This window comes from Vigna angularis, chromosome 9, assembly GCF_016808095.1.
Source record: "Vigna angularis cultivar LongXiaoDou No.4 chromosome 9, ASM1680809v1, whole genome shotgun sequence".
Lineage (NCBI taxonomy): Eukaryota > Viridiplantae > Streptophyta > Magnoliopsida > Fabales > Fabaceae > Vigna > Vigna angularis.
In genome coordinates, this window is record NC_068978.1 from 9,940,273 (window position 1) to 9,966,387 (window position 26,115).

At 36.6% G+C, this 26,115-nt stretch overlaps 2 protein-coding genes across 9 annotated transcripts; one reads left to right on the forward strand and one right to left on the reverse strand.

Annotated features, from left to right (window-relative positions):
• The first annotated feature begins 1,341 nt into the window (after positions 1-1,341).
• On the forward strand, positions 1,342-11,387 carry LOC108347511 (protein-ribulosamine 3-kinase, chloroplastic). 2 transcript variants are annotated; one of them, XM_017586795.2, is made up of 9 exons: positions 1,342-1,499; positions 1,827-1,986; positions 2,169-2,259; positions 2,361-2,435; positions 2,506-2,594; positions 2,713-2,831; positions 9,050-9,190; positions 9,753-9,829; positions 11,036-11,387. In XM_017586795.2, the coding sequence occupies exons 1-9, from the start codon at positions 1,412-1,414 to the stop codon at positions 11,180-11,182; spliced, it is 987 nt and encodes a 328-aa protein (XP_017442284.1). In that variant the 5' UTR covers positions 1,342-1,411; the 3' UTR covers positions 11,183-11,387. The 2 variants fall into 2 exon arrangements, with proteins under 2 accessions (XP_017442284.1, XP_017442285.1); XM_017586796.2 differs by having other exon boundaries at positions 1,361-1,499; positions 1,834-1,986.
• Positions 11,388-12,487: 1,100 nt separating this feature from the next.
• On the reverse strand, positions 12,488-22,231 carry LOC108347561 (two-component response regulator ARR14). Of its 7 annotated transcripts, XM_017586878.2 has the most exons (12): positions 22,091-22,231; positions 21,251-21,969; positions 20,932-21,152; positions 19,918-19,985; positions 19,626-19,808; positions 18,643-18,790; positions 15,606-15,772; positions 14,834-14,986; positions 14,351-14,734; positions 14,186-14,259; positions 12,798-13,342; positions 12,488-12,685 (listed from the first exon to the last, which is right to left on the reverse strand). In XM_017586878.2, coding segments are annotated over exons 7-12 (1,296 nt in total). In that variant the 5' UTR covers positions 15,745-15,772; positions 18,643-18,790; positions 19,626-19,808; positions 19,918-19,985; positions 20,932-21,152; positions 21,251-21,969; positions 22,091-22,231; the 3' UTR covers positions 12,488-12,684. The 7 variants fall into 7 exon arrangements, with proteins under 7 accessions (XP_017442367.1, XP_052724590.1, XP_052724591.1 ...); XM_052868630.1 differs by having other exon boundaries at positions 19,692-19,808; positions 19,918-21,152; XM_052868633.1 differs by lacking the exon at positions 12,488-12,685 and having other exon boundaries at positions 12,873-13,008; positions 13,185-13,342; positions 19,918-21,152.
• Positions 22,232-26,115: the final 3,884 nt, after the last annotated feature.

Below are 26,115 nucleotides of genomic sequence, written 5' to 3' on the forward strand. Positions count from 1 at the left end.
ATTTTTATTCATAGAATAAGACTTATCGTTTTCTATCCATATCCCATGTGTTCTCTTATTCTTATTCTTAGGAGCTTGTTTGATTTAACTGCAATTGACTTTTCAAGATTATTAATTTTCAATTTATGTTCATTGCAAAGTTTACACTTAGCAGATACACTTATATATTATTTTCTAAAATTGAAACTTTATTATTTAAAGTTTCGATTTCTTCTAAGGATTTTTCATATTTCTTTTGCAATTCTTTAAAATCCTTTTTCAACTTTTTATGAATAATATCTAGTTTTTCTGATTCTATCAATAATTCTCTATAAGTATTATGCAATTCATTCTCATCAAAATCGATATCATTAGAATTATTAGAATCGTTAGAAGTACTTACTTGGCTTCTAGCTATATCGTTGTTCGCGACTAAACAAATATATGCTTGCTCATCAATATTGCCAATGCCTTATGTTGTGCTTGATGAAGAGCTTGAATTATACTCTTCCCTATTTAAAGAACTATTTCGGCCACGATTAACTTCATCTATTCCTTCATGAGTTACTCTTAAAATTTCTCACATTTCCTTAGCGCTTTTACAAGCAGAAATTCGGTAAAACCCATCAAGGGTTAAAGCAGATTAAATTATATTTCTGGCCTAACATCATATTGAGCTCTCCTTTTCTCATCAGAAGTCCATTGTAAAAATGGCTTAGTTTCCTGCATATTATTTATAGTGATAGTAGGAACAAAATGACCATTTATAACAGCATCCCAAATATCTAAATCGACATACTCTAAAAATATTTGCATCTTATTTTTCAAAAAACATAATTTTCCCAACAAAAAGAGAGGGTTTGTCAATTGAAGCACCCTCGGCAAATGTTTGATATTATCCAGATATTTTCGAAAAAATATTGAATGACTATCAAAACAAGCTCTGATACTAATTATAAGAGCGGCCGCAACGAAATGGTTTTACTCGATAAATTGGATAATAACCAAGATCACATGGTGAATTGGTTTTTTGTGCTTTAAAAGTTCCTCTTCATCATTTAGCTAACAATTTATACTTTTTTTTTCTAAGAAATTGTTCTTTGTGCTAAACTTTTTTTGTTTAAGATTTTTTTTATCATGCAAGGTGTTATTAATAAAATAATCTCATAAAATTTATGATGTAATTTTGGTATTTTTTTATATATTCAGACGGATCAATATTTAAAAAAAAAACTAAATTAAACATTTTAAGATCTAAATTGAGAATTTATCTTATGGAGAAAATAATATATTAGAGTATTTAAGTTTTATTTCTGGCATAAACTGCACCATATTTGTATTTGTATTTTTATTTTTTAGGGTGAGTTCAGAACGTGCGATTGTTAGTATAAAGAAGAAAAGATAGAGTAAGGAAGTAGATAGGAGAAGAGAGATGAGATTGATATCCTCTTCGACATGCTTCACTTCACTTCCTCCATGTTTTCCAACTTCTCTCACCAAAACCACTAAATCATCACCAAGTGCGTCCACTGTGTTACTTCAGTACATTCTAATTTCATTTATTCTACAACACATTGTCAATCACTGTCTAAAACAATTTTATGGGATGTCTATGCATTTGTAGCAAATCACAGTTTTATCTATTACACGCAATTTCTCTTATGAATTTGTCTTTTTTACAGTTCTTATTTCAATTGTTAGAAGGGTATGTACGAAAACGGAAGAAAATTGTATTTTTGTTTGATTTTTTTTGGACAAAATTGTACTTTGGTTTAAGTTATTTAATTTAAATATATATTATTTGATGAAAGATAACTGTGGTTTCTAAGTTTATAGTTCTTTGCTAGAGTTCAGCATGAGCATGAGTGAGGATCCGGTTCGTGAGTGGATTCTTTCAGAAGGGAAAGCTACAAAGATAACCAAAATTAGCCCTGTTGGTGGTGGCTGTATCAATCTTGCCAGTCGCTATGATACTGATGTCGGTTCCTTCTTTGTTAAAACAAACAGGTATAGCGGATGGGGGGATTGGAACTTCTCCTTTTGATTTAGTGGTTGAGTTGATGAGTTTTGCCTTATGATTTAACTTTTGCTTTTGAATGTGTTGTGTTGTTTCGATCATCTTGTATTGGAGCAAAAGCTTCTTATATATGACAAGTTCTATGTGGTTGAAAGTTGAAACTCTATATCAGGAGTATTGGACCATCCATGTTTGAAGCAGAGGCTCTTGGTTTAGGAGCTATGTATGAAACCGGGACTATCTGTGTACCTAAGCCATATAAGGTGAGAATACTTAACATTTGTCCGTGACAGCTATAATTTAGTATTTACTATCTATATCATGCTGGAGCGAGCTTGAGTTGACTTGCTGCTAGGAGTTGTAGTTTGGACCGCTACCTACTGGTGGTTCTTTCATCATCATGGAATTCATACAATTTGGTGCATCTAGAGGCTATCAGGTGAGAAACCTAGAAATTACTTCTGATTAGGAAAGTGTATGCTCCTTAATTTTCATTTGGAGCTTCTCAGTCTGAACTAGGGAGGAAGCTTGCTGAAATGCATAAAGCTGGAAAGTCCAGTAAAGGCTATGGTTTCGATGTAGATAACACCATTGGCAGGTTTAATGCACCTTCTTCATGAAAATTATCATTGTTGTTGTAAATGTTACTGTTATCAGTTATCATCTTTTGTTTCTTCTAATTGATTGCTGAGAATGTAATGTATATTATGCTGCAGTACTCCACAAATAAACACCTGGTCATCAGATTGGGTTCAATTTTATGGAGAGCATAGATTGGGTTACCAGTTGAAGTTATTATTGGACCAATTCGGTGACAGAACCATTTACGAAAAAGGTCAATTTGTTCTGATACTACTATTCTTCCTATTAATTAATTCTAGCTTGTACATAACATTTTATCCTTGTGAGTCTATTTAGACGAGTTTTTCCATAAGTTCTTATAGGGAAGAAAGAGAAGAAAAAAGTGAATTTGACTTTTCTAAACTTACTTTATGCAGAGATTATATATTGTTATGGTAAAATCCATATTTGACATCTTAGAAGAATAGGTGGCTTTAAGAATCTCTATTATTATGAAAAGAACAAAAATTACAAAGAAGAATTCTCAATGAATTCTTTATCTCTCTGTGCTCTCTAAGGATTGTTTTTCTCTTCTCTGCTTCATTTGATTTGTTAGAATCCTATGTATCTATTTATATTAGAATACAAGTAAAATAAGCCACTAGTTATGAACGATTCATATCAACCAAACCATTAATTTAATGAATGGTAATTGTACCGTATGGTCTCCCGACCGAACGGTCCCCCAAAACGCTTATCTCCCGTTCGGTCCTCCGAACGGTCGTCCCAGGACCGACCACACGTGGACCGAACGACCTTCCCAAGGTCGTCCACCCAGACTTACCGTTAGGCCGATCATCCAGGACGACCATCCAGGCCGACCATCCAGGCCGACCAGCAGAACCGACTGGCCGACCACTTGGGTTAACTACATGGTTAGATTATAAACAGTAATGACTCATTAAGCCCTTCATGAAGGTTAAGGTGCGATTGGACTGTCATTAAGCCACCGAAAGGTAAAAGTCCATTACAACTAATATAAATAAAGGTCTCAGGTATGACTTCAGACCACGATGCACTATATACATGCATTACTTACCGCTCGGTTACATTACTAACTTGAGCATCGGAGTGCCTTTGACAGGTGCCCGCTCGGCTTGGAGAAGGAGGAGGACGACCACCTGGAGTGCATGGAGCTACTTCTGACAAGCCTTCAACACATGTCCGCCATTAGAATCGTCCGTCTGCATCAACAATCATCCAGCTCCCAACGTCCGTCCGCTTGGAGCTACGTCCGACAAGCCTTCAACACATGTTCGCCACAAGAATCGTCCGTCCGCTTCAACGTCCGTCCGCTTCAACGTTCGTCTAGCTCCCAACGTCCGTCTGCTTGGAGCTACGTTCGACAAGTCTTCAACACCCGTCCGCTTCAAGAATCGCCCGTCCGCTTTAATGTTTGTCCGGATCCCAACATCCGTCTGCTTGGAGCAACGTCCGCCCGGTCTTCAATAATGCATGGTCTGTCCGGTCTGCAAGGTCCGCCCAGTCTTCAAGGTCCGTCCCGCCATCCACACAATCTTGAGTGCTTTGAGTATAAGACGTCAACCCTATATCCGAAACATTTTGGCGCCCACCGTGGGGCCGAGCGGCATCCCCAGTGATCCACAAGGAACCAGACAAGGACGCATCTCAACATCAGTACGTCGACTCAGCCCCTACATATTGATCCGAACTGTAGAAACTCTCACCATCAGGTACTTCCTTAACCTTGGCCACGACTTCACGGCCGTCGAAGGCCCCAATCATCCAGCCTTACGTTGGCCTCGACTTCACGGCCGTTCGGCCCCAGTAGTCCGGCCTTATCTTAGGCCTCGACTTCACGGCCAACCATGGCCCCACTCGTCCGGCCTTACCTAGGCCTCGACTTCACGGCCGTCCATGGCCCAACTCGTCCGGCCTTACCTTGGCCTCGACTTCACGACCGTTCTTGGCCTCAATCGTCCGCCCTCAGTTGCTCGACCATCCATGGCCTCATAGGTACATAGCCAAATCTGGCCTCAGTGTTAAATCATTAGGTCGTCCGCCCTCGTTTGCTCGGCCGTCCATGGCCTCAGGTACATAAGCATCCGGCCTCTGTTGTCGGGCCTCAGCCATCTGGCCTCAACCTCTTGGCCCCCCGTGGCCTCTACCGATCGGTAAAATCTGGCCTCAGGCCTTGTAGGTACATGGTCAAAATTGGCATCAATGTCAAATCATTAGGCCGTGCGGCCTCAAGTACATCCGCCATCCGGCCTCCGTTATCTAGCCTCGGCTATCCGGCCTCAACAATTCGGGCGGTGAACGGCGAGTTCTTTAATGAACCACTGCCGCCCTACTCAAGATAAAGCTAAAGTTGATGAACGACGAGTTCTTTAATAAACCATTGTCAATTTGGCCGGGCAGTGAACGACGAGTTCTTTAGTGAACCACTGTTGCCCGACTCTAGATAAAGCCCAAGTTTATGAACGACGAGTTCTTTAATGAACCACTGTCAATTTGGCCGGGCGGTGAACGACGAGTTCTTTACGGAACCACTGCCGCCCGATTCCAGACAAAGCCCAAGTTGATGAACGGCGAGTTCCTAAAGGAATCACTGTCAGCTTGGTCGGGCGGTGAACAACGAGTTCCTCATAGAACCACTACCGCTCGATTCCAGATAAAATCCAAGTTATGGAACGACACGTTCAGCAGATGAACCAGCATCACCATCCGGCCATTCGGCCTCAAGCTCTCGGTCGTTCGGCCTCAACTATTTGGACATGGCCTTGCAACCATCCAGCCTTACAGTGGCCTCAAGTTATCTGGCCATTCGGCCTCAAGCTCTCGGTCGTTCGGCCTCAACTATTCGGACGTCCGTCCTCAACAACTTGGCCTTCCATGGCCTTGCAACCATCCGGCCTTACAGTGTCCTCAAGTTATTCGGCCATTCATCCTCAAGCTCGTGGCTATCCGGCCTCAACCATCCGGCCATTCGGCCTCAAACTCTCGGCTGTTCGGCCTCAACTATTCGGACGTCCGTCCTCAACAACTTGGCCTTCCATGGCCTTGCAATCATCCGGCCTTACAGTGGCCTCAAGTTATTCGGCCGTTCGGCCTCAACTATTCGGACGTCCGTCCTCAACAACTTGGCCTTCCATGGCCTTGCAACCATCCAGCCTTACAGTGGCCTCAAGTTATTCGGCCACTCGGCCTCAAGCTCTCGACCATCCGGCCTCAACCATCCGGTCATTCGGCCTCAAGCTCTCGGCCGTTCGGCCTCAACTATTCAGACGTCCGTCCTCAACAACTTGGCCTTCCATGGCCTTGCAACCATCCGGCCTTATAGTGGCCTCAAGCTCTCGGTCATTCGGCCTCAAGCTCTCGGCCATCCGACCTCAACCATTCGGTCATCCGGCCTCAACCTCTTAGCCAAATTTGGGCTCAACAATCCGGCCATTCAGGCTCCAATGTACGAGCTCGACCTCAACCACTTGGCCATTCGGCCTCAGTTATATAGCCAAAATTTGGCATCAAGCGTTCAACAATTTGGCCATTCGGCCTCAACTGCTCGGCCATTCGGCCTCAAGCTCTCAGCCATTTAGCCTCAAGCTCTCAGCCGTTCAGCCTAAGCTCTCGTCCATTTGGCCTCAACCTTTCAGCCATTCGACTTCAACCCCTCAGCCATTCGGCCTCAGGTATTCGGCCATTCGGCCATAATCTCTCGGCCATCCGGCCTAAACTGTTCGGCCTCCCATAGCCTCCCCTATACTTAGCCAAATTTGGCATCAACTATCTAGCCATTCGGCCCCATTTATTTGGCCATCCGACCTCGAGGGTATCCAACCTCTTAGCCAAATTTGGCTTCCGATCTTCAATCTCAACTATTTGGTCATGCCTTGACCTCTTATTCTCGGCCATCCATGGCCTCGTAGATATTTACCCAAAGTGGCATCAAGCATTCAACCATCCGCCCTCACAGGCATTCGGCCATTCCGTCTCAACCATCCGACCTTACATCGGCCTCAACACGGCCTTGCGTGGCCTCAACCGTTCGGCCTTACATTAGTCTCCAGTTTCCTCATTCGCCCGGTCATACCTTGACCTCAGATACTTTCTTAATCGTGTCCTCACAAGTATTCATTGGCATCAAGTGCCCGACCTCAACCATTTGACCTCAAACTCTCGGCCATACGGCCTCATGCTCTCGGCCATCCGGCCTCAATTGCTCGGCCATTACGCCTCAAGATCTCGGCCATCCGACCTCAAGTATTCGACCATCTGGCCTCAACTGCTCTGCTATCCGGTCTCACAGGGACTTAGTCAAATTTGACATCAAATGTTTGACCTACGCCATTCGGCCTGAACCGTTCGTCCTTCAAAGACCTCAACTTCTCGGCCTCGAACGGTCAACTTCTTGGCCTCGAACGGTCTCAACTGTTCTGTGCTTCCTTGAATGGCCTTAACCGCGTGGCCTTCAGAGCCCCCGACCTCTCGCCCATACCTTGGCCTCAACCTCTCGGCTTCTCATGGCCTCACAGGTACGTGTTCGGCCTCAACCTCTTAGCAAAATCTGGCCTGCAGTGTTCAACCACAACCATTCGGCCATATCTGATCTTCACCAACGAATCCCGGCCGGTCTCACCGAAGGTCGACGACCGTGGATCTTCACCAAAGGAATTCCAGCCGATCTAATTGAAGTATCAGTAGTGAATCTAGCTCAGTCGACAAAGGGAAGACTCGTTTTCTCAACCACCCATCGTGATGAACAAACAAAGAGGACAAACAAAAAACAACCAGAGAACTCGTCCCTATCAGGAAGGTCATGTACAAGAACCCCTTCGCAGAAATAACATCATGCTCGGGCTTGGGGGCTTGTGTACCGTATGGTCTCCCGACCGAACGTTCCCCCAAAACGCTTATCTCCCGTTCGGTCCTCCGAACGGTCGTCCCAGGACCGACCACACGTGGACCGAACGACCTTCCCAAGGTCGTCCACCCAGACCTACTGCTAGGCCGATCATCCAAGCCAACCGCTAGGCCGACCATCCAAGTTGACCGACCAATAGAACCGACTGGCCGACTACCCGGGTCGACTACATGGTTAGATTATAAACGGTAATGACTCATTAAGCCCCTAATGAAGGTTAAGGTGCGATTGGGCCGTCATTAGGCCGACGAAAGGTAAAAGCCCATTACAACTAATATAAAAAAAGGTCTCAGGTATGAATTCAGACCACGATGCACTATATACATGCATTACTTACCGCTCGGTTACATTACTAACTTGAGCGTTGGAGTGCCTTTGACAGGTGCCCGCCCGCCCGGCTTGGAGAAGGAGGAGGACGACCACCTGTAGTGCATGGAGCTATGTCCGACAAGCCTTCAACACCCGTCCGCCACAAGAATCGTTCGTTCGCATCAACATTCGTCCAGCTCCCAACGTCCGTCCGCATGGAGCTACATCTGACAAGCCTTTAACACTCGTCCGCCACAAGAATCGTCCGTCTGCTTCAACGTTCGTCCAGATCCCAACCTTCGTCTGCTTGGAGCTACGTCCGACAAGTCTTCGACACCCGTCCGCTTCAAGAATCGTCTGTCCGCTTCAACGTTCGTCCGGCTCCCAACGTTCGACCGCTTGGAGAAATGTCCGCCCGGTCTTCAATAATGCTTGGTCTGTCTGGTTTGCAAGGTCCGCCTAGTCTTCAAGGTCCGTCCGGCCATCCACACAATCTTGAGTGCTTTGAGTTTAGGACGTCAACCTTATATCCGAAACAGTAACTATTGACTATATATATATATAAATGTATTTAAGCCATACATTACAAATCTCCATCTTGGCTTGAATTCCATATGTCAAATAGCTTTCCTAGTTCCTCGGTGTTGCTCCACCTACTTCTAATGTCAAGTTACATATGTAACTCCAACTATGTCCAAACAATGCTTGAACTTTAATGATGGAAGAGCTTTTGTAATCACATCTGCTGGATTATCAGAGAAGTGCTTTTTGTGATTCAGATTACGCTGATGATCTTGATCGTAGAAGGTCCTTGACAGGTTATATTTTCACACTTAGAGGTAGTGCTATTAGTTGGCATGCAACTTTCCTTTAGTGACCATTTCCTGTTTTCACAATTTTTCTTGGAGTAATCGTTATAAAAAATGTCTTTGAGAGTTTAACTGGAAGTAAGAATGTAGTACCTTGAGGGAAGAAATTATTAAGACATTCTAAACATTTAATAATTAATTTAATCTATAATCTAAACCTCGGGTAAGAAATGTATTTATGGCAGAAATATTACATAAGAAACTAAGTACAATCAAGCACTATTAGCTATGTTACTCAAACTTGCCATTTGTTCATGATCTCTGTTCATTACAATTTTTATTCTTTACTAGTATTGTTGACATATAATGTTCTGTTTGTATTGGAACTCTCAAAATGACAACAGACATATTGCTTGACTTGTTCTATAGGACAGAGACTAGTGAAAAGCATGGGACGCCTGTTTGCCAATGTGAAGATAGAACCATGCTTACTACATGGAGACCTCTGGAGTGGAAACATTAGTTCTAACAAAAATGGAGAACCTGTCATATTGGACCCTGCATGTTATTGTAAGTCAAGCATTTACAAAAGGTTTTGTATGGCAGCTCAAGTTTGGAACCAGATTAGCAGTTGAAATTCGTGTCAGGGATAATTTAACTCCCTAAAATACAGCAACAAAAGCCTTGTACCGTAGGAACACAAAAGCACAAAGGAAAAGTAAGAGGGTCTTGTTTGAATTCAGAAATTTGTGACTTTCGATATATGTGACTCACTATACAATTGGCTGTCAAAGTAGTTGAAATAAATTTTAAATTGCTGAAACTTGGTGAAGTAGACTTCTAAATGAGTTGTAATGCCATGTCTCTAGGTGAACTTTTCAAAGCCATTCTTGGCCCAAAATTTTAGCCTAATTTAATATTTTATTAAACACATTTTGGAAGACCTTATTGAGTTAAGGATGGGAAGTTGGAAGCAAAGCTCAATTAGGTTACATCCCCAGAACTATTAAGTGCCAGCAAGGTCTTCTAAATTTGGCCATAGTGTGGCTAATGTAAACATGCAATGTAAGACTATAATAATCGTACGAGCTTTGAGAAAAAAAGAACTGACAATTGTTGTTTTATTCTGCAGATGGACACAGTGAAGCAGAATTCGGCATGTCTTGGTGTGCTGGCTTTGGAGGCTCATTCTATGATTCTTATTTTAAGGTGATACTGTTTTCCGACTTATGGTATAAAAGATTCATAATAATATTATACCACATTTTCTCACATATGGTTATCTCAATATTTGAGATTGTTGTAATCAAAGTTATCAAACTCGAGAGTTTATGTAAACTCGAGAGTTTATGTAAACTCGTGAGAGTCGAGAAAACTCGATTCGTAAACCCGTAAGAGTTTGCTTCAGATGAAAAAATATTATATAAATAATATCTTATTTCAAATAAGTTTACAAAATTATATAACTTTAAATAAATAAAATTTATAGATATATTGTTCATAAAAATAAATATTGTAAAACATAAATACTTGGATTATTGTCATTAATTTTGATGCATTTCATTAAGGAAGTGAGACAATGGCGATGACCATAGAGAGAGACAGAGGGGCGTGAGAGATAGTGACAATCAAGTCATGAAACCGTGTTTTTCTTAATTTTTTCCCTTTTCAAGCTCGCATAATCGCTCCAAACTCGCGATTCTATACGATCCTACCGATTTCACAGTCGATTTTACCGAGTTTATGCAGAAAAGAGTTTACTTCCGAGTTAACTCGGAAGCCATGTCTGGAAACGTAAACTGGTATGAGTTTACGAGTTAACTTGAGAGTTTGATAACCATGGTTGTAATTATTACATTGATTCTATATAGCAGAGCCTGTGTATTTCGAAAACTCGAATTTGTCTCATGTCTCTTGACATGTCTGCCCAGTTGTCTCATTGTCTACTGATGATTTTTTTTTCTTTTTCTGGTAATTGTGTTTCCACTCGAGTTCCATGTGCCCACATTTGTGTCTGAAAGTTGACACTCTTACTACCTTAGTTGTGTATGTCACTAGTAAGTTCAATCAAAATTTTATTTTGTGGTAAACTTCTTAAATTAGACCAACCACAATTTGTGGCCTTTTTTTGTTGATGTAAGATCAGATTATATCAAACAAAAGCTTCCAGCAATGTTTCTCAGGCCAACTAAATCGCGTTTTGTCAACAAACATCTATCTATCAAAGTTAGTTATTTTATATGGTTTTTTTTGTGAATATGTATTTAGCTTCTCTATCAAACTAGTTCTATCCGGATACAATTACCATGTTTCAAAGAAACACCATCTTGCTTTTGGGTTGGCATGTGAAATGTTGGTTTCATAATCTTCCAAAAGCAACATTTTTCTGAAAATAATTTCACATGCTCTCTGCAGGTGATGCCTAAACAACCAGGCTTTGAGGAGAGGAGAGACCTTTATATGCTGTATCATTATCTAAATCATTATAATCTCTTTGGTTCTGGATATCGATCATCTGCCATGTCTATAATTGATGATTATCTTGGACTTTTAAGTGCTTAGGATTAAGTGCATTATCCTCGAGGTTGTGTATGAATGAGGTTGTACATTTGTCTACATTACATTTCCCCAATCACCTCATTCAATGAAATGGAGATATTCACGTATTGTATATTCCATGTCTTTCTTTTATGCCCCTTGGTCCTTGACTTTGTATTATGCAGTTTTATATAATGCTGTGCAAGAGAGACTTCATTGTTTTTCGTCTCTAAATTATTATAATTTTTTTTTTGTTTCATTCCTACACCAAATTATGAAGTATTTAATGTCTGAAAATCATGTAAAACATCCTTTCTAATAAATGACATGTAAGGTGTTTCATGTGAGACAAAGTTCTGTTATGGACTAAAATATAACTTTTACATGTTTGCTGAAAATGATATTTTAAATGATTTTCATAAAATTAGAGATGAAATATCCTATAATGTAGTTTAAGAACAAAACACAACCTTTTATAATAGTTTTGGAAATAAAAAATATATTTAATCCTTATTTCAATCAATAAGTAAATATTACGGGGAATACTTTGGGCCATACTAAGAAAGTTAAATGGTCAAGAATAATCAAAGTGTTGTTGTCATACACCTTTTAGTTAATAAAAAAATGTTATATATTGAAATACAGTTCGGGAAAGGTTATTTTGGATTAATCAGTAAACTATCATTACCTAAAGACAAAAAGTATAAACTTTCGGAAACAACATATTCGAAATCCAAATGGCAGAAGAGAATAAGGTCTTAAAATTCTTAGTTAAAATCCGTTACACTAACTTGTTAAATTGCAAAATTATAAGTGTTTGATGAAATTGCCTCTTCAATTAGTTAATATATGTAAATTAATATAAATAATATAGCTAGAAGATATTTTTATATCAATTTCAATTTTTTATAAAAGAATACTTTTGGATAATTATACTTTTTAATTAATTTAGAACTCTTATAATATTTTAATTAAAAAAGATCGATTATTTTAACTAAATCTTAGTTTAATTGTTTTTTTATGCTGTACATTATGCCATGAATTAATTTTACATCTTAAAATATTTTCAACCAAATTAAACCATATTTTCATCGGGCTAATTAATATGGCAATTACCACTGTAATATAAAACTAATATCTAAATTAAGTAATAAAAGACAGAATGAAATAATAAACTCCTATCTGTGTAAAACAAAGTAAAATGTTTTTAGTAAACATTTAAAAAAAAATAAAATATAGGTCAGGAACCCAAATCCTCAATTGAAATAACATTTCACATGAATGCTTCAAGATAATAAAAACATGTTTGTTATTAAAGATAATTAATATGGTCAAGCAAACTTTCAATTAGTCATTAGTCAAGCCCATAAACAGTATCAACAATACTCAATCGAGAATCAGGTAAGACAAAAGTATAAATATAAAAGTACAACAAAAAGTCCACAAATCATTATGTGAACTCTATTTTCTTGAAGCTCTCCACAAAGTCCTCCACAGCTCATAACAACAGCATCACTCAGCAATTCTCTACATAATAAGTCAACAAAAAGAAAAGGAAGGATAAGAATGGAGAATAAGCCTGAATGATAATAGGAACCAGACAAAATGTAATATCATGAAGATGCATGCATACTCGTACCATGGATCATTATACATTGATAAGCAGGTATTTAAATCCTCATCACTGAACTTTTGAGTTCCATTTGGAGGATAAAGAATTTCATCTGCTTTGACCTCAGAAATGTTATCTTCTTTTCCATCTGATGGTAGAAGAGGAACGGGAAATGATGGTGGAAATTGCTGACACATCTCGTTAGATGATAGTGTACAAAAATTCATTTCACTTTGTCCTGAAAAATCATCCACACAATAGATGCATGTATCCTCACTGAAAACTTTTCCATCAATATTATTTTCATTGTTCATAAATTCACCAGAGTCAGATGTGTAAAATTGATTTTTTCCAGAAGTTGATGTTTGATCACTTGAATTTAGAAAATCAAGTAAAGGGTTCCGTAGAGAATACTGATGCATGCAATCACAAATATTCATAGGAAGGTTTTGCAGTTGACACCTTTTCCTATTATCATTGTCGGCTTGAAACAGATGTTGTGATCCCATATTCAAATTAGAAGAATGCATATTACTGTGGTGTTGAATTGGACTAACTTGTCTCAAGTATTGCTGAAATAGATAAATATACATATAGGTTATGATTCAAGTACATCATAATGCTCAATCAAGTGGAGACTAACTAGCAGTGTGTTGAAATAATTACTAGGGCTGCAGTCAGCTAAAACATATATGAATCTAAAAATATAAGTTGCAAATCTAGAAATAGAGTATGACAATTTAGAGAGAGAAAGAAAGAGAGTATGCTTCTGTCATTAAATCTTGAATGGCGCAAAAGAAAAGGAGAAAATGCTGTCATCCAAAAGTCTCCCCTTCAAAAATTTGTATTAAAGAGAAAATGCTTAGAAACATGAGGGCCTTTCCCTATTATATTTCCTTACAATTGCAGATAATCTTGCAACCATAATCCCACACAAAATCCTATGAATACTTTGTAACTGACTTTATAATTTCCTTACGTCCTGAACACAATCAATATTGAAACAAAACTCCAAACTATAGTATTTAGCAGCTTCATAAAGCTAGGAAATGAAATATAACTGACTTCATAATCCCACACAAAATTCTATGAATACTTTGTAACTGACTTTATAACTTCCTTACGTCCTGAACACAATCAATATTGAAACAAAACTCCAAACTATAGTATTTAGCAGCTTCATAAGCTAGGAAATGAAATATAGCTGAAACCATATTGCCGACTTTTAATAAGCACAACTAATTTTCAAGTATAGTCTGCCTATTTTGAAACACCTTGATGCGGCAGTAAGGTTTCCGTCATATGACTTGGTGATCATAGATTCAATAACAGAAATAAACTCTTCACTCACAGATCATGCCATGGTATAAGCCTGCATACGTAAAAGGGAATTTATTGAAAAGAAAAGAACAAACCTGGAAATGACTTTCAATATTTTGTATTGCAAGTCCTGACACATTCCTAAGCTGGGTTCTTTGATCTGGAAGAGCTTCTCAAAAGAAAAACAGCAAGTGTTACTCTTATAGCTGGCAGCTACAGCATAAATGACAAATAAATAAATAAGCTAAGACCAAACTTACCACTGGTTCCGGCCAATTCAACACCTCCACCTCCTAAGAACTTCACATGTGAATCATAAGTCTGATTGAGCCTTTTCCTACCCAGCATTAATGATTCACTTTGTTTTCCCCCTATTTCATGTTTACGTTCTCCAATTATAACACTTTGGAGAGTCTGTCCTCCAGTATTTATGAATGACTCACATTCTCTATTGTTGTTTACAATAGTTTCTTGTGACTGAAACCTCCCAAAACCCTCTACATCTATAGTTATTACTCTTCCATCTTCTATCCTCCATAATGCATATTTCCACAGACTGTTTAGATCTGAAATCTTAATTGGTTTTTCAAAACATAGTTTAGATCCAAACAGCTCTCCAAGAGTGTTATTATTAGCCGTCATAACTACAGAAACAATAAACAGGCTGTCAATTAAAGATGGAAATCATGAATGACATTTGTGGTTACAAATAAAACAAGCTAAAGATAATTTGAGAACTTAACGGAAATATGGCATGGTTGTTAATTCTCTTATTTTCTGAGATAGCAAAACTATCCCCATGTCAGGTAAGTGAACCTCGACAAGGGCAAGGTTAAGCTCATTCCTCTTCTCCTTGACAATGGATAATGCCTCAGAAGCAAGTGAAGCAGTCACAACTAGTAGTACAAGAAAGTAGGAAATTTTAAAAAATAAACCAATGATTATATACTGTGAAGGCCATCAAGTTCATTAACTAGTGAGAAGAGGAAATAATACCCTCATAATTTTGGCCTCAACTAATAAAATTAGAAACAACTATTATTGCTACACTACATTATGTAATAAAATCATATGATAATCTTCTAAGAGAAAGATCCATGTACGCACAATTTATATGCATAGTCACGGCCAGAGTTAAGTTTTCTTGAATTTTTTTACTCACTTCATTTTGTATGTATTTTTAGAAGCATCATTTTTTAGCTAAACTTTATTTATTGTGTGACTACAATCGTAGTTGTGGATGTTAGAACCAAGTCATATTGGAGGATCTCTAATCCCTCAAACATTATAAGCTTTGATAACAAAACAGGAGGAAATGATTAACGAACAAGATATTCTGACCTAAGCAAGCATATCTATACATGTTATCTTATCAAGTATCATTTAAGCTATTGCGGAACATCTGAAGTTGAGGTTGCAAAGATATTTCAATGCAATTAAACAGTATATAAGCCACGTATATATAAAAGAAAAATAACTTTTAGCTTTCAGAAATATGTGTTCACTGCCACTTACCTTCATATCCTAGGGCTTGAAGCATTTTTGACACCGCTGCAAGACATTTCAAGTTATTGTCTAGAACTAAAACTTTCAAGCCCAATACTGGACAATAGTATTTTCTTGAATCAGCTGATTGGAACATATTTGAATCCATTTTAAGGAATATAAGACAGAAAGTATATCTGGGTCAAAAAAATGTCAAGAGTGAGAACAAGAAAGGAGATTTTACATTTATACACATCGCATTAATCAACTATATTGTTTATAAAGAATTTTCAGCAATAAGGTCTTAATTTTGTAACATTAATCAAGCTGTTTTCTCATCCAAACAACAAAAAATCCCTCACAACATTCTGAACTCTCTAACCAACTCTAAGGGGGGCCCCAGGAAATAGTTGAAATCCCTGTACCTGATGTGAGCATGGAGTGTTTTTTTATGCAAAAAAATAAAAAATGAGGCAGGAATAACAAGTGACTCTAGAAGACTTCCAAAAATGACACATGAATGAATTGAATACACATCAGAATAAGAGGGATCCAGAAACTGTGTAAGGATAAAACTATACTGTTGAGGATAACTTCAAATATATTTGATTGGTCTACCTAAATTAAAACCCTTCATCTTGAATTTACAATTACATTATGAAGTAATATAATGAATTAAAAATAAGTATGATCTCCCTTACTGCACATTGCCTTTCAAGTTGTCAAAGCATTTTAAATTTTTTGAACTAAAGTATAAACAGTCCAATCCTATGTAAACGACAAAAAAGATCATACCAAAAATACCATGAATGAAAAAAGAAGAAAATTTTAATTCGCTTGTGGATCCAATTTTGAAACCAAACGAAACTTCTATGCACATAGATAACTTTATTCATGAAATTAGCATACATCCAAACCCCTTTTTTATTAAAAGCAAGTATGCTATAGCATCACTATGCTATGTACTATCCTAACTAGGTTAGTACCCCAGATAACATCAATCAGCTGCAACATATTAGATTATTAGAAGGAAAGAAAACCTATACAAGATCATGGGTGGGGTAAACCAAACCCATCAACAAAAAGCAAAAACCTATAAAACAGTAAATGGTATGTGTCCCTAGAAAAACCAATACTAAGAAAAGAAGGCAAGTAAGGCAGCACATCTATTACACTCTCTCTATATATGTAAACCTTCAACCCCATCTCCTTAAGCAGGCCCATACAATTTAACCACCTATTCAAAAGTAGGAATAATGGGAAACATGATCTCTCTTTTCCTTAAATTTTCATAAGTAGGAATATCGGCATGAATTAATCTCCATAAGATTGCTGATTTTGATGGGGAAATAATGGAATACCATATAAATTTATATATTTATGAATACTATATTATTTTTCCTTTTTTACTTTATCTTATTCTCTAAAGTACAGACTACTATTTTTAATGTGTTTATACGTTTATTATCTCTATATCACTGTTAATCAAATACTAGCTTTCTTGATAGGAATCATCATCTTCTAAATCCAAGTTTTCTTCTTTATCATCTTCACTACACTAATATTTGTAGATTTCATGTTCGGAAATTGAAATCCAAAAATTATACCCTCTCCCAAAAAAGCCCAAAATGTCACTATTAAAAGGGTTTTTTTTAACAGAATCAACCCATGGTGTTGCTATCCTGTCTGCTCAGACCACTACAGTAAACCACTTCGCTATGGAATAGCATGCAGGGGTCATTCCACTCCACTGTAGCTCGCTCTTCAAAATCCAATTTTGGATTAATGTATAGTTGATTTTATACTTACACATCGTGTCTTATATAAAAAAAAACTTCATAAAAAGATACATAAAATTAATAGTTAACATAGCATTTATTTAATCGAAACCACTTAGGCCTACATTGAGCCGAATTATAATTGATTTGATTGATTGATTGATTGATACAATGAAAAATAAGAAAAGAAATATGGAAGAGGACAGAGTTGTTTTTCTTCTCCAAATTTATCCAAGCCAACTTACAAACAACACAAGGTTTAACATCATTAGATACTGTTTTGAAGTGATTCTCCAACCACATCATATCACTTTATGTGTCCCACAATAATCACAACACAACATACATGCAAGCACAAGCATAACTTAAAATCTTGTTAACAACAATTGTCAAAGGGAACACCAAAAGAATTGAGAAACTACAGTTTCACCTATATTTCATTTCATACAAATAAACTCAGATTACTTATACTATCAAGGAAACTATTTTAATATTGATACTTAAAGACTATTTGGCTTCTTTTTTTATAAATTCATGTTAGACATCACTCTGTACCTTGACAACTCAGATAAGTTGACATCACAAATATACCAATCATTTGTCATCACATGAAAAATATTATTAGAAAAAAGAAAATAAATACAAAAATGAGGAGACCAAACCAAACCCATGTACGTAAAAACAAAGGAAAACTTCCAATCAAAGAACTAAATAACTCTAATGGAGCATCTGGTTAGCAAAACATCACATATTCTTGTTTTGATGTTCTAAAAATAGTTTTCATTTCAATATTTGTTTGGCTCATCACTCTTTTCTACCTCCCCACCATTATCAAGCATGTCTAGTGTCATTCCTTACTTCAAACCACCTTCCTCATCAGATACCTCCCTAATGCAAAAAATGTGACTTGAGACCAACTAGCCTCTAGAAAGAAGTTAATGGTTGTCTAGATGATGCCATAGTCATAAACATTGTCACCAGTGGCTTCAAAGCTAGTGTCGGAACCATTAACAACTTTGAGGGGTGATGGTTTGTTAGGGATTTATTAGTCCTGATCAGGGACTCTAATGGTTGCAATTGATGGGAACACACAAAGAAAATAGATAATGAAAAATAAATCCAAATTTTGGCATGTATTTTAAGACATTTTTGAGGAAAATGTTTTCTAATCTTTAATCAAACAATTTTCAACTTCTTTGGAAATGAACACAGAAAATGCTTAAAGCAAATATCTTCTAAAGGTGTCTGAACAACCTTCAAAAGAAAAATAAAGAAATTAGGGAACATACCTCAATTAGTTCACCAAATTGCTACTAAACTCTGTTGAATTTGATAAATCTTGCAAGCTATTCAGATCTTGTGTTCAAGGAAAAGGGCCGATGCGGCAGATCTTATAAAGAGGCGTAGGGTTCGTAGCTTTGCATTTTCATTTAATACCTAAACATTTGTAATTTGATAAAGTGGAGTAAATAAATGCGTAGTTGACTTTAACTAAAATATACAAACAAACTTTAAATTCGTAACCGAAGGTATGAAATTACCATTAAAATCATGAATTTTTAGCTAATTTTTGAATATGAATCATAAATGATATCAAGTTGTCAATCCAAAAACAATAAATATAAATAATAAATGATATAAATGTAGAGAGAGCGTGTTCCTAGCCTTTCACAATGATGCATATCACTTGTTGGGGATCTCATATCGACTAGAGACATAGCCAAAGTGTATTATATAAGAGAGTGCAAGCTCACCTTCTAAGTTGGTTTTGTAGGATTGAATTAGGCCTAAATCTACTTTCCAAGATGGTATCAAAGCCTATCTTGGTAGATTTTCCAAGTTTATCTTACCATCCCCTACTATAATTTGGGGACAAGACTGCTTCACAAGACTAAATATGGGGAAACAGAGTACAATGTATAAAAAGAGTGACCATGTTAGGAAGGAAATATTATTAAGAAGTGGACTTTAATTCTAATTCAACTCCACAAAACCAGTTTGTAAGGTGATGTCTAGTGGAACTAAACATTAATGGATGATTGGATAGCGGTCTGATAACGGTGGAATGATATGCCCAACAAACATAAATCTCACTACGATAGGCTCTAACTCATGGCTTTGAATCCATGTTAAGAAGTGGACTTTAAGTCTAACTCATTACCACAAAACCAACTTGTAAGGTGAGGTTTACACCCACATATAAACTCTAAATTAACCTTATCTCTAGTCAATGTGAGACTTCCAACAAATATCATATAACACATGTCAATACCTGCTTCCATAATTTTTAACTTGAGAGATAGGGAACCCAATGATCAACGATCAGGCTAGCCAATACCTTCATGCATTGGGTTAAATTCATTGAGATCACTTTGTATGATGTGCCTCCTTCAAATTTTAAGATCCAGATCAAGGTCCAAATACATGGTGTAGCATTAGCACTGAAAAATATCACCTAAAGGAGAAACCAAATATCAAACACTTATGTATAGACTCATCACTTCTAATCTTCACCCAAATTGTCAACAAAGGTTTGACCATATGTGAAACCCCAAAACTCTTACCACTTCCTTATTCAGACATATGTCATGCTTGAGATGAACCCAACCTCTTCAACTGAGGATTCCCAATTCTGTGGTAAGACCATGAAATTACAGAGTAACATTATCAGATGAAACTGAAGCACTCATACTAAATTTTAGTTATTTTAAAGCCATTTCAAACCCTGCCAAATAGCTAAAAAAATAGGTTGAATGATTTGTTGACAGTGCAAATTTTCTTTGATCTGTTGGATTAGTTATCTATAGTTTGATCCAAACTGCTAAACTCCATGATCATTAGACATAGATACCAATGAAAGTTAGGAGTAGGACTAAACTTTGTTACACTTAAATCCCACTATTTTTTTGGTCCTTACCCAATATTATGGGTTAAGTTTTTCAATGAACAAACTTCTGATGGTTAAAAATACCCAGTCAACAACAACATGAAATTTAAAGCTTAAGTTCTCAGATCTTATGTCAATGCCAGAACTCAATTGATGTTTCATGATTGGTTGAAAAATTAAAAACAATCTAGCAACCATGCAAAGTTTCAATATTAAAACTAATATTTTGGTACAGATCGTAGCAGAACTAACACTAAAAGCAATAATTTGACACAGTATCTTATCATCACTGTATGTTGTTGTTTACACCGTACAAATTCTTCTAAATGCAATCCCCCGGTTCTGGCTTTATAAAAGATATACAGTATAATCTGGATATTAGTTTTAGATGGACTAAGATCAAGAACTTGAAGACTATGAATAACCGCAATTCCAAAAGAGAAAACTATATCCAAACTTGACTAAAAAAATATGGAGAGAAACTGACAAAATAATTGGAACTTGCTTCTGAAACTCATCTAGAGCAGGGTAATGAAACTTGGTATTCGATTTCATGCATTCACTAGCCTGAGATCTACTATAACATAATTATAAGATTTTTTCACTCACTTGTTAATGTTTCTCCTAAACTCCTAATGGTACTAGGAAATCCAAAAAGCACATGAGTTAGATAAAAGGAAACACTTCACACATTTTGAAAGGTTAGAGCTTGAGACTTTCCTTGTTTTCCATATCCTTATGAGGCCCATTGCCTTCGTTGTCAAAGTTCTTGGATAGTTCTCTTTTTTTATGACTGACTTAGGTAGAATTTTGTCATGTTTATCTGGTTACATTTTTGTTGGTAATGCAGATTTTTCATTTTCTTGGGAAGCATACTTGAACTCTTTCTTATTTCCAAAAATCCTCCCTGTCCTGCAAATTTAAAGGACCAATAAATACTCTTAGACTCAAACTTGCAACAACATAAAGAATAACAAAGAAAAATACAAGTAACTTTAATGTAGACAAACCTTTGACTTAGCAGTAGAACAAATCTAAATCATCTTAACTTCTCTGTTTTTCTCTTTTTTTTCCTTCCATTATTTTCCCTTCAATATCATTTTACTAACTGCATCTCCAGAAAGACGTGAATACCATAGTTAACCAGATTTAGCTCACAGTCCAAGAGAGACACATGTGATTCAAATTTTGTTGTTCACGAATCTATAATGCAACTCCTGTTCCCCTGAACTCAACTACTCGACCCAGAACATAATTATGGAAGCAAAATACGCTCAAACCATCCAAAGAAAATTTTCCAATTTAGAACAAAACAATTAACCAACACTCCTAGAACATGGAAGACCTGTTAAATGATTAAATTATTGTCCCCAAACTGAAAATACTTTTACAATCAATCCCCCTGTACATTTTTTTTTCCAGCCATCATAATTGAAACCCTTTTACCACCACTTCAAGATGTATTTTCTTATTCAATAAAAGTGGTAGAACAGACACCCTAAATACTATGGGTGTCAACGACATGCTCAGAGTGCCAGCAAAAGCCCTAACTAACTACAAGCTGTTGTATCCTGTTGCAGCCACCCAACAAGTCTCTAGGCGTCAAGAGATCACCTTCAAGAGGGTTTCCCGCCAAGAGGGAAAAGTGGGCGAGAGGGGATTCGAATCCACACCTTGGAAGGTAAGAGTTTGTTTGGGATCCTTATCATTAATCACTTGCATGAACCCACTGTTGTCACCAACAAATCAAGTTGATCCATTAAACTAAGTTCTCCTTACTAAAATTTTCACAATTAAAGAAAGAAATGCAAATAAAAAGAAGGCTAAATGGAAAATACTAAACTAAATACCTGTTCATGGCAAAGACAGAGACTTTGCGGTGGAACACAAGCACCCACAAGAGATACTTTGCGGTGGAACTGAAGATCCCAAAAGGAGTCCATTCAATGGCCCTCATCTTGTTGCTCACATTTTCTCTTGCCACTTTTCAGTATCAACATTGGTGGCATCCATGGTTTTACATAGCATGGTAAAAGTTTCTAAGACTGCACGCAAACTGCTATAGCATCAGCCACATTTTTCACAATGTCAAGGATCAACGATGGCTATTTACAACAACCTATGGCAGTAACCCTTTGATCAATCTGAATCCAATGTTTGTGCCTTCTAAATTTGGATTATATTCTTCCACAGGGTGATATAAATGAAATTACAAAAAAAAAAAATTCTTATTTTTAAGGTATAATATATGTTTCAGAAAAAATCCATCACATTAATAGAATATGAGAGTGAAAGCGAAGGGATATTCTGAGATGTATACGAAGAGAAGAGCATTTGATTTAAGGGCAAATGTGGAAGAATTGGGTAACATTATTTTCAGACTACTGATAGGGTATAGGATTAGGAAAGAGTAATATGCATGTTTCAATTCAATCATATTTTGTTTTAATTTATAAATTTACTACGGATTTTGTTTTAAGTTTATAAATTTACCACGGATTATTTGTAAGTTCTTTGACTTTATATGATTTTATATATATATGGATTTTATTTTACTCACATATGTCACTAATTTTTATTTAAAATATACATGTTATTGTCTTCAAATTTTTAAATTATTCTATTTATTTGCAAGATTACTCGATTAGTTAACATATTCACTTTTTTTCTTTTTGTCAATGGGTTGATTAAGTATTTTTAACTCCTTATCTTCAACTATTCCTTTGATTGGTTTGGTAGGCCTTCAAGGTTATTTGTGTGTAGTTTATATTCGATGATATTTGTAGAAAGCATTATAATACTTAAGTTAGAAAGAATCTCAACGCAAAGGTATTAAATTCAATCATAAAAGAAATCAATTATCTGGTTTCGATTTTCTATTTATATAAATTGTAAAGGCTTTTTCTTATCATTAACTTAATTACGACCTAAATATTTCTTAAACATAATTACTAAGTTGACTTGAACTAACCTATTTTTAGACTAATTGAATAATACTGACATTTCTATCAGTCAGTATCTTTAATAGTCGATCAATCATCTTAACCATTAATGTCAGACATTTATGTTTTGGCTCTGGAATAGGTATGCCCTAGATTCCTCGCTTTTAGGTCCTACATGGTTACACGATTTGATGTGGTCGTTCGCTACCTGATGACTCGTCCTTGTGACTTGGAAAAATATTATACATTGGTCTCCCAAACCCAAGCATTTTCGAGAACTAGGTGAAGGGGTTTGTTCTAGTGATTGTCACCTGGTACTTTCATCTAGTGATTGGACGCCTTAAAATGGGCGGTTTCAATTTTGACATGTGATGCGAAGCGTAAGATCTTTCCAACCTTTGGATTGGATTAGATCTGATGGTGTATACTACACAACTATTGGCCTTCTGATTCTATAAATAACATTAGGGTTGGGCTTCCATTTTCATCCTTTCTCTTGCACTACTGCTCTACCCACAGCGAACGATTTTTCTTTAAGGTAATAATGTCTGCTATTAGCATTTCTTTTTCCAAGGGGTTTTATGGTCAAGAGGGTCGAGGGTATGCTGACGATGTTGGTTCATTGGCGTCATCGCTTAAGTCATTTGATAGCTTAGGATCAACCGAGTGAAGTGTGTTATGGATCAATTATAGCATGATAAATGTAAATAAGGGGATCAATAATGAGGGTGAGGCTCTAGAGGACCCTACTCATGACACGATGGGTGAAGTTCAAGTTGATGCGTCCGAGGAAAGGGATGAGTTGAACTTGCCTAAAATTTCAAGTTACAACTAGGTTCCTCATGACGTCCGTGGGTATGCCACATGGTTTCTATGAGGGGCTGATAACATTTTGGCAAGTGAACCAAATCATTTCAAGTAGTAAGTGTAAGTTCCAAATATCGTTCTCCCAAGGGATTTGTGTTTTGTTTGTCTAATCAGAATTATTTACCGAAATCAATTTAGACACAATAACGATTGAATTCATGATTACAGAAATAAATTGTAATAACAAGAAATTTAGATACTTTGGTGGAAAATTTAAGAGAAGCTTCGTTGAAATTAGATTTCATGAATCATATGAAGATAAAACTTTGTACATCATATCATTATTTTATTCAAACATTCACATCAAGGCATATTAGTCCTAATCCTTATCAACTAGTTCTAAATTCATACATCAAAGTGTTAATCCCTTAGTCAAATTAATATACAATTTGCATTAAATCAGATGCTAAGAATGATCAAGTTATTGAGTCTATCCCTAGATTCCAAATCACTTAGGTGTTCCATGTTCAAAGTTACTTTCTAGTAAGCAAAGACATTCAAATATCATTATATTTCCATAAAATGATAATAAATTCAAGAAAGAGCATATGAACGAACAACGATATATTGCACAGGAATTTTACATCATAGTGAAGTCATTACATCCAATTTCAATGAAAGAGAAATCTAGCTACTCCTAGTCATCTAAAACATACACATTTGATACAAATCAGTGAAGAATGTTGTCTAGACGTCTTGAAGCAGCCTTCCTGGACTTCCTGGAATGTTTTCGTATTTTTCCCTCTTTATAATTACTTGTTTTCTGTCTTTCTCGAACTAAAAAACTAATCCAGAATTATATAATTCACTCAGCATACAAATATGCATGCGTTCAGTGAAAAATCAACTCATCATCTCTCAAATAATCCCACTCGTTGAGCGAGTGGTACTAGTGTGTTGAGTGAATGATCTTCCTTGTAGCTTAGTGCATGATGACCGACTTAGCGAGAAACTGCTAACAACACTCAAATGATGTATAAGATTCCTGTACAAAGAACTACACAATTTTTCTACTAACTATTACATCTTTTCTATGAGGAAAACACATAATTCATGAATAATCACAACTTTGAGCTAATTAATAAGTATGAAAACAAGAATTTTCCACACTTATCAAGGGCTTGACTTGGAAGATTTTGCCAAACGAGCATACATACTCGGTGACAACATTAATGACTATGTTGTGAATATTCGAGTTTGTAAAGAGAATGAATATATATGTCACGTTCAACGGAGTTCCAAGTTCGACTTCTTTTCTGTCTATGCTTGCTTTTTAATTGACATGTTCATAAGGATTCCCTTTGACGACTTCTAAGTGAGGGTATTACAGACATTGAATGTTGCCCCTACCCAATTTCATCCTAACGTATGGGCAACCATTTAGGCTTTTCGGGTCTTATGCGCGAGGTTAGGCATAACCCCCACACTTGCTTAATTTATCCATCGTTTTCACACGAGTTTGAATGAGAAGAAGGGTTGATTGTCTTTAATAAGTGAATCAAAGAAATGACTATTCCAACAATTTATCGCTTCATATAAGGGTTTGAAGATGGGCTTTTTCAAGTTTGCCATAAAGGAGAGGGTTCAGAAGTACTTTTTTTTTTTATGTTGATGATCGACTCAAGTTTCCCTTTTATTGGACTCTTTCTCTCAAGTAGTTGAATTCCTAGTGACTCACTTTGATGACACCTGATAAGCGATCGACATTAGAAGTGCTCGACCAAATCCCTCACCCTCTCTTGATGAGATAACTCCTAAAGTGTTATAGATCTTTAACCCTTTGCAACGATGTGTTTGGTGAGTAGGTTGTAACAACAATAGTGAGAGAATAACGAACCAAAAAAGATAAATTTAAAAACAGAATAAGGAGTCACCACCGTCATTTATTATGAAAAATGAAAAAGCATAAAGATAAGTTTATGCTCTACAAAATTGGATTTTGGATTCGCAGGACACGCGTAGGAAAAATATTAACTGAATGTAGGAAAAATATTAACTGAATTTAGATAGCTATACATGTGTTCACTTTTTCTTATGATAATAATAAAAAAATAACAAAATTATTA

Coding starts and splice junctions, on each gene's coding strand:
- LOC108347511 (XM_017586795.2), top strand. CDS start 1,412: ATGAGATTGATATCCTCTTCGACATGCTTCACTTCACTTCCTCCATGT. Junction 2,832..9,049: donor CAGAACCATTTACGAAAAAG/GTCAATTTGTTC, acceptor CTTGTTCTATAG/GACAGAGACTAGTGAAAAGC. Junction 9,830..11,035: donor TCTATGATTCTTATTTTAAG/GTGATACTGTTT, acceptor TGCTCTCTGCAG/GTGATGCCTAAACAACCAGG.
- LOC108347561 (XM_052868631.1), bottom strand. CDS start 15,744: ATGGATTCAAATATGTTCCAATCAGCTGATTCAAGAAAATACTATTGT. Junction 14,260..14,350: donor TGAATTGGCCGGAACCAGTG/GTAAGTTTGGTC, acceptor TCTTTTGAGAAG/CTCTTCCAGATCAAAGAACC. Junction 13,343..14,185: donor ATATTGAAAGTCATTTCCAG/GTTTGTTCTTTT, acceptor TATCTATTTCAG/CAATACTTGAGACAAGTTAG.